Genomic DNA, 9,359 nt, shown 5'->3' on the forward strand with positions numbered 1-9,359 from the left:
ATGTTTGACGATTGATGTGATGATGATATTTGACAATGATGTGATGATAATATTTGATGATGATGATGATGTTGTGATGATGATGTTTGATGACGATGTGAATAATGGTATTTGACGATGATGTGAATGGAGAGGTTATGTTGATGAGGATGTTGTGTGATGAAATGGATTGGAGTCTAATGTGATTTTGTGGTATGTGATGTGCATAATTTGAGTTGATCGGAGTCTTAGGAATATTTTGGAAAATAAATAATCTTTTGAGGAGGAGCTTTAAATAAATTATTTGTGAAACTTTTTGCATAAACTATTTACACACTATTTTGAGTCTAAAGAATTATTAGTTTCATCTATGATTTAAAAAGAGTTTAAGCATGAGTTGAGTTTGAAAAGTTTTTTAATTATTTTGAATATGAGTATTTTGAGTATAAATGAGTTGAACTTTTTAACATAAAAATGTCTATTTTGAGGTAGAGTTGAGGAGTTGAAATTGTATTTTAAATGCATATAATATTTTTTCTACATCCATTGAGTTGAGATGGTATCAATTTAAAGAAAAGAGTTTGATGATTTGAGATGAGTCGATTTGAAAGAAGGTCCAATGAGGCCAGATTTGATTTGAGTATTGAAAAGAGTCCAATGAGACTAAATGAGTATTTTGAGTATTTTACTCACTTGATAGATATGAGCATATTGAATCTTGGGAGGAGTATCGAGCATCGAATTGGGTAAGAGTATAGTCCATACTCAAATCAATAAACTAAGTCGCCAAACGTAGAAGGGGATGGAACCGTTAAAGTCGGATGCTTCCCATGGGATCGAACCGTTAAAGTCGGATGTTTCCCATTTATTGTCCTGATATTATAGAACTTGGTTGGATTTGATCCATGATTGGTTGATTCGTTCATACCCTGGCAAGGTATGAACGGACGCGGCAACAATGTCGGCTTGTTGTACTATCACTCGCTCATAGGTGATGGTTGTCGGTTAGAGAAACTCTCAATGGTATGGATTGTGCTTGATATGATTGGTTTGATTGTGATTGCAAATGATTGAGTCGAATTGTAAAACATTGCATAATTCTAAATTGCATATCTATTGAATTGAGTTGATTGTATATGATTGGATTGGATTGGATTGGATTGGGTATGTGATTGGATTGGGTTGGATATGTGATTGGATTGGATTAGATAATATGTGATTGAATTAGAGTTGATGGTATGTGATCAGATTGGATTGGACACGTGATTGGATTGGATGGGATGAAATTGTAAATGATTTGATTGAACTGTATTGTACATGATTGGATTGGATTGTATGGTATATGATTGGTCTTTGTCTAAAAATGTATTCTTACTTTAGACTTTGATTGAGTCTCTCTTATCTTTCTGATTCGGAGATATTTAAACCAACGTTATTCTTCCTTGAGGTATGTTTTATTCTGCCATATTATATACTCGTACATTCCACGTACTGACGTCCATTTGGACCTGCATCATTTCATGATGCAGAGACAAGTTTAAGAGATCGTCAATAGAAGCACCATTGAGGATCTATACACACTCAGCGTGTTGGTGAGTCCTTCCCTACATCCGGAGGACACCGCTTATATCATTCTTGCATCGAGTTAGCCCTTTTCATTTTGATTTGAGGTAGCCATGAACATGTCATTGGCACCAATTAGATAGTAGTGATAGAGGCTTCATAGACTAGATAGTGAAGGGTCGATTGAGTATTTCTTTCCTTAAATTATTCTTGTCAAACTATTTTTAATGACAAATATTAGAGTTGATTTGTTGGCCCATGGCCTTTATTCTTTGAGTTAGATTAATGATTTGAGTTGCCTGCCAAATATTCTCTTTATTTTAAGTCTTCTGCTGATTGAATTAATGAACGGATGTGTGATCAGGCTATGTGGTTCACTTGGGAGCCAGAAATGGTTTTTGAGTGCCGGTTACGTCTAGGGTACCCTCCCGGGGTATGACAATCATTTATACAATATTGATACAGATATACACAACATTTATAAAATATCGATACATTACATATACACTACATAACTATTTATACAATATCGATACATTACATATATACTACATAACTATTTATACAATATCGATACATTATATATACACTACATAACTATTTATTAAAAATCGATACATTACATATACACTACATAATTGTTTGTATATTATATATATACACATAATATTGGTATATGATAGGGATAACGTTTTCAGTAATAGTCTCTTCCTCAAGTTCTACAAATACGAAAAATACCCCTAAAGTGGTTATTTAATTTGCGCTTATATTTTAGGGTCTATTATAAAAAATTATTTGTAATCCCTATATATATATATATATATATATATATATATATATATATAATAACTTCTGAAATATTATAATTTTTCAGTCTCAAAGCTTCAATTTCTCCACTATTTTTATTAGTATTTCTATCTCAAAATTTGCCAACCACCTTGGGTCAAAATATAGGTTATTTTCTTTTTAAATTTTAAAATTTTTCCCAAATTTTTATATTTTATATGAAAAATAAAAGGGATTATCTATTTATGACCCCAATTAATTCTTATCCACTATTTTTGATTATGTGATTTGAAAATGTATGCTCGCTGTGAAAAGATTATTCATAGAATATGAGAAGATTATATTAAGAAATGACTAGTTACTACCGTTGTTGTTGTTGTTGTTATTATTATTATTATTATTATTATTATTTGTATTGATTGATCTTTGTAGCTAATTATGATTTGACAAATTGTAATAACTGGTACTTGTATTATTAGTAGTTTTTATTTAGAATATCGTGCTATGATCTTAGAATAATATATTATCTAGTTTATTATAAAATAATAATTTTATGCTAATTTATGAATATTTCTGATAATTTTAAAAAATAGTTAGGAAATTTGTAGCCAACAGTTTAAATACAGGTAACTAATTTGTTATTTTTTTCCTCCCAAATTATATGATTTAGTTTTATTTGACATAAAATGATAGGAGGGATTTGATATATTATGTTTTATTAGACCATCCGCCTATTCCAAAATCGAAACAATAAAGGATCTCACGTGATTCGATCTATTTTGTTGACCAATATTCATTCTTCTCAGCTCTGCACTTGAAATCATGGGCCAGATTCTTCATAAATTGAAAGGTAACATCCCATGTTCTTCGATCCATTTCTTTGATTTGTTTGGAAAGAGTTGCTAGATGGGGATTTCATTCTGTAAATAATTCAGTTTCGAACACTAATCTTTCATCTATTGGAATTTGGAAACACTTGTTGTTTGCTGATCCAATATTTCAACCTCAACGAACAGTTTTTCGTTCTTCAAGATTTCTCATTTTTCTGCTTCATTACCCATGTTTTCTACTCAAATACTTTTTCGGTTAGACCAATACCTAATACTTCCTATGTTCCAAAATAATTGATGGTTTTTTTCAAAGGTTTGAACACATGTATTAAGAAATTTAGTTACTCCTGGAAAATATATTGACTAAAATATCTTTAATTATCATCTATTCTTTTTAGGTCGATATATTTATAATTAGTTTATACATTGAATTAGAAATGTATCAAAGTTCAAATTTAAATACCTTTCTTAGTTTTGTGAATTTCGATTTAACTTTTAGAGGCTAAAACATTCATTATGTTGGACTTGAGGGAGTACAACATAATTGATTGTCTAGTTTCAGCAGAGATTTGCATCTTCAATTCTGGAGTTGATTCCTCAATAAAACAGCTAATCTCTAGTTTTTTATGATTTATTTTATCATTGCGGAATCTGAGAATTCTAAACATGATTTTCAACTTACTTCAAATACGAAAATCATAGTTATCATTGGATTTTATTTACTCACTGTGGTATAAAGATTTTTGCGCTAGTGTATTACTACTATTTTATTAGGTTAGTAATTAATAATTATCATGAAAATTTACTTGTAATTACCTTATAACTTAAGTAACCTGATTGAGTGATTGTGCAAAATATGTTTATACCATGGGTGGGTAGACTTAAAATCGTTGTATATACACCAACGTAAAGAATTTTTACATTATGCTGTCACCTATTTTAGCAGCTTGCTTTTTTACCAATATTACAGGTCGTCCTACTTTTTATTGAGAGTTACCCGTAGATATCTTTGAGTGATCTGATAATGTTGAAATTACTTTACACTACAACAACATCAAGATACCTAAATGGCTCTGGGATATAATAGCAGTTGTGGTATTTCCTGTGTGATTTATCATTTTTTTACTCATATTTTTTGATATGGATTTCTGATTCCAACTCTTCTTACAACTTTCTTGGATTGAGGCGTAGTTATTGTTATTGTTTGTTTTTTATGTCAAAGTACATTAGAAATCATAGACGTCCTGTCCTCAAACATTATAGAACTTTATGATATTAATCTGGATATTTTCGAACTACCACTATCTTTCCTCCCACAAGTATACATTAACAAATGTGATCATTTGTGCTCAACTTTTTGTTTATGTTTCTTTGGATGTGTTATTGAATTACTTATTTTCAGTAGTTAGCAATTCATGAACTTGCTGTCAAAAGTAAATTTACTTAATTGTTACTTGGTGGGTCTCTTTCACGAAACACATCATGCACATTCGTTTCCTACATATGTAGCTTATTTTGGTCTTATACCTTCGTACTTCCATCGAATCAATCAATCAATTGGAGGCTTTTCTTTTGGGTTGGTAGCTAAATAAAAGTCCACACTTTCTCTTAAAAAAGGGAAAACATAACCGTGAAGTTTCCGCACATATGTGTGATGTAATGAGGCTGATTCATAACACTTATACCATTTTCTCTGATAACTATCTAATAATGCATAGAACGTTTTGACCAAAAATTCAGGGCATTAAGGATAAATAGGTTCTATCTACAACTGTCGTGACATGTTTTATAAGAAGTTTGAAAACTTGGCATTCTTGAACAGTTATTTTTATTATGAGTATGTTGTTCTAAGCCCTGTTTAACACTTGCACCGTAAATTTGAGGTTAATGTGATGAATAAAGATAAATAAATACATTTTCTCATCTGTACCGTGAAATAGGCATATATCAACAGTAAACCACTGTTTCTGAAATATAAAACACCACATTTACCTGATGCAGGTAAGCAATGGAGAGAGACTCAAATACAAAAAATAACAGACAAGGTCTTTGACCGTGTCAAAATTGATTCAGGAAGAGCAAATCTGAAGTTTGAAGACCTTTATATTGCTGTACTACTTGTCTTCAAGTAAGATTACTCTGTTCCTCTACTTAAATTCATTCACTTATGCTTTACACAACATTATACTGGTTTTTTCGTTGTTTATTACTTGGAAGGTGCTACCTTTAAGAAAGGTATTATCACTTTTGTTTTTTTCCAGTGATATTAATAAACGTTTGCCGGGTCCTCATTTTGATCCTCCTACAAAAGATGAAGTTAGAGCCCTGATGCAGGTATGTTTCCATTAGCTGATTGACTGCTAGACTACTATTCTTCGTGCATTGTTCAGTTAGCTCATGTTTTAGCTGTCATTCATCCCATTGCTGATTGAATCGCTGTGGTCGTGCCTAAACCATTATAATCACTCTGTTTTCATTTAAAGTACGTCTTATGGTAATAGATATCTAAAAATGTTTCATTCAATTTCCTTCTTTACTTTCTTTAACTCCGTGCCGAGTCAAAACAGGACAAACAAAGTGAAACGGAGGGAGTATCATTTTTATTACGAAGTGAATATGGTCTGACTGCTCATGTGTATCCTTTTAGGAACTTTACTTCGTTTCCCCATTCTTCCATTTTGTTTGGAAAGAAGGTATCGAAGAAAATATCTTTTTCTTGTTTGGTTTGTCAAAAGAAGTTGGAAGTGAAATGATTTCATCTGGGTTCCTAAAAGATTTCTCATCCTGCGAAACTATAGAGAGAGAACTTGAAGTGGTATTGTAGTTATATGACAAATTTTCTTCTTATTTTTCTTTAGGAATCTAGTCAGGTGAGATTACTTTCTCCAATTCACCTTTCTTCATCTTCCTACTTTGAAAAGATGTGTTTATGTTAACCTCATCCTACGTCTGCCTGCCTTTTCAGTTATGGCTTTGGTTGTGTTATTTCCTTTTATTACTGATTCCAAACTACTTTTAACAAAGTTTTACTGTTTGAGTTTATCACAGGTAGTGTTTCATTTATTTTTTTCATGCTCAGGAGTGCGATATCAATGTTGACGGAGAACTAGACCGCGAAGAATTTGTGAAGTTCATTAGGAAATTAACGAAGGATACTTTTGTTATCGTGAGTCAGGGACTACTTATTACCTTGGCAGTAGCACCAACTATCGCTCTGCTAACGAAGAGGTCAACAGAGGGAGTCCCACATGTTGGAAAGGTGGTTCAGAAGATGCCCAATTCTGTTTACGCTTCCCTTGTGACTCTTGCAGTTGTGCTGTTTCAGCAAGCAGCTGAGACAAAAGAATAAAAGATGGCCAATTCTCTTTTACACATAATTTTCTGCATATTGTACATTTAGAAACAGACTTTTTTACATGGCAGTAGGCTTTGAGCACACCATTTCCTTAGTAGATTGTTTGACAGAGCTTCAATAATTCTCTATATATTGTCTCCTTTTCCTTGTAGCACATGAATTCTTTTTAGGTTATGCAGCTCAGAATGTCTACTCTGAAAATCTTCAACCATTAAACTCATTACTCTAGGGAATATAGAACATGAATGTAACTAGGTACTTCGATTGTCGTCGAAGTCATAATTTACTCACAAAATGTGGAGTATCAAATGCAAATTTGATATCCCTAACTCTAGCCGTTCAACAACATACCGAATGAAATTTCACTAACGGGAGTCTTGGAAGAATAGAGTGAACACAAATTTTATCACTACCTGGTGGAGGCAGAGAGACTGTTTCTGAAAGACCATCGGTTATAGTGCATTAAACCCAAGTAAAAGAAGAAGAAAACAATAAAGAAAACACAATAGTTAATAAGAAAAACAGTGTAAAGTCTAAAAAATGCAAGGAATTTTAATGCATGCATTAACATGGTTAAAGACTTACTGCCCCTCAAAACCTTTGCTATATCTTTTCCACCATATTTGGAAAGAGTATCTTTGTAAGAAAATATTTTTTTAAAAAATTATGCAATGCATATTATTTTTAATACACCAAACCAAATAATGCATAAAAAATAATTTTATATAATTAATAAAAATATTATTAATACAGTTTATTTAGCACTATTCTTATAAACCGTACCAAACAATTTACTCATTAGCGAAATGCAAAAACATTTGCTGCCACCGTCAGCCGGTGGCCCAATTAGTTACAACAAATTTGTTTTGTTTTTCACATTTTAATTAGCGAATTGAGTTTTTTTTTTTGAGTTACAATTAGCGAAAACATTTTTGTTAATAGCTTTTTTTCCATTTCGTGTTTCAATAGCGAAATGCTTTTTTTTTTGAACTGCCTTTTTATTTTATTTTTAATTTCCAATATTTGTTGCCCTGATTCATCGTTCTCAACAAATATTTAGCAAAGCCCTTCTTTTAAAGCAATCAAGTTCGTTGTTTTTCTGTTCATTTAAAAAGAACAAAAAATGATTATGTCACGTTTCGAGTCTATATTCTAGACGTGCCCGGCATTCAAAAATTATTGTTGGTCCCAAGTTAATCCTTGACCTGACTAACTACTCAGCGAAATATTCAACTCATTAAAATGATTTAGCAATAATGGGGATGCAGTTTATATGAATGCTACTTCCCATATATATATATATATATATATATATAAAGGTTGTTTAAAAATGTAATTCTGGAAATTGAAATAAACTCCGTACTCTGTCAATATTATGAAGCCTCTTATAACTGTAGATAGGTACCGGGAACACGCCCACAGCTATCTCAAAACTAATAAAGTAAAGACTTAATGAAACTACAAGAGTGCCTCCGAATTTAAGGAGGTCTCACCAAAAGATGGAAGGGACTGATCTTTAACGATGCGCCTATTGAGGTTCTCTAACACCTGTATCTGCATCATAAAATGATGCATCATTAAAAGACGTTAGTACATAGAATGTACAGTATGTAAAATAGCTGAAAGGCAACATGCCCTAAGATACTCAAATAACTCAAGGGTATGAATACTGAATCAACTCAGTTCAATAAGGCATGCAATATAAGAATAAGATAATTCTTTATAAAATATAGATAAGTAAATGCAAATCAGTATAAAAATAATATTTACTCTTTAGAGAGTTTCTCTAATCGACAACCATCACTATGAGCATCGTGATGATGTAATGAATTGCTTTTATTGCCACAACCGTCCAATACCTTGCCAGGTTAAGGGACGCAAATCATCTCATGGATCTAATAAAAGTCTGTATCAGGGACTGAAGTGGTGAATCACCTGAACCAACGACACGATCCTATTATACACTTGCTACGTGGTTTGAGTTATTCAAACTTTTACCCAAACCGGTGCTCAATACTACTCCCAAAATATATTATTATGCTCATGAACTCAAGTGAGTGAAATTACTCAAACTATTATCTCATTAAACTCATTGGACTTTACAAAGGTGCTAGGGATATTGAAGGGTAATTTTGGTGGTCATCAAGGAGATTGGTGGTGGAAGGGAGAAGTCCAAGGCAAAATGGAAGCAAAAAAGATTGCATATACTAATGTCACGCCCCGAGAGGGTACCCTAGATGTGACCGGCACTCGAAGACCATTGTTGGTCCCCAAGCAAACCACTTGGTCCAATCACACATCTGTTCATATCAATCAATCAGTGAAAAGTTTAAAATAAAGAAATAATTTAGTAGGCAATCCAAATCAACGATCTAACTCAAGAAATAAAGGCCATGGGACAATAAATCAAACTCCAATCTATGTCATTAAAAATAGTTTGACAAGAATAATTCAAGGAAAGAAAATATCAATCGACCCATCACTGTCTAGTCTATGAAGCCTCTATTACTACTATCTAATTGGTGCCAATGACATGTTCATGGCTACCTCAAACCAAAATAGAAAGGGCTAACTCGACGCAAGAATAACATAAGCGGTGTTCTCCGAATATAGGGAATGACTCACCAATACGCTGAGTGTGTATAGATCTTCAATGGTGCTCCTATTGACGATCTCTTAAACTTGTCTCTGGATCATGAAACGATGAAGGTCTAAATGGACGTCAGTACATGGAATGTACGAGTATGTAATTGGCAGAATGAAAATAACTCAAGGAAGAGTAACGTTGGTTCAAAATATCTCAACTCAGAAAGATAAGAGAGACTTAATCAAAGTGTCATAAGTCT

General features: G+C 32.5%; 1 protein-coding gene across 2 annotated transcripts; it reads left to right on the forward strand.

Annotated features, from left to right (window-relative positions):
* Positions 1-3,029: 3,029 nt before the first annotated feature.
* Positions 3,030-6,667, forward strand: LOC129876370 (uncharacterized). 2 transcript variants are annotated; one of them, XM_055951786.1, is made up of 5 exons: positions 3,030-3,178; positions 4,129-4,253; positions 5,160-5,286; positions 5,420-5,492; positions 6,238-6,667. In XM_055951786.1, the coding sequence occupies exons 2-5, from the start codon at positions 4,226-4,228 to the stop codon at positions 6,505-6,507; spliced, it is 498 nt and encodes a 165-aa protein (XP_055807761.1). In that variant the 5' UTR covers positions 3,030-3,178; positions 4,129-4,225; the 3' UTR covers positions 6,508-6,667. The 2 variants fall into 2 exon arrangements, with proteins under 2 accessions (XP_055807761.1, XP_055807760.1); XM_055951785.1 differs by lacking the exon at positions 4,129-4,253 and having other exon boundaries at positions 3,032-3,178.
* The last annotated feature ends 2,692 nt before the right edge of the window (positions 6,668-9,359 follow it).

This window comes from Solanum dulcamara, chromosome 12, assembly GCF_947179165.1.
Source record: "Solanum dulcamara chromosome 12, daSolDulc1.2, whole genome shotgun sequence".
Classification (NCBI taxonomy): domain Eukaryota; kingdom Viridiplantae; phylum Streptophyta; class Magnoliopsida; order Solanales; family Solanaceae; genus Solanum; species Solanum dulcamara.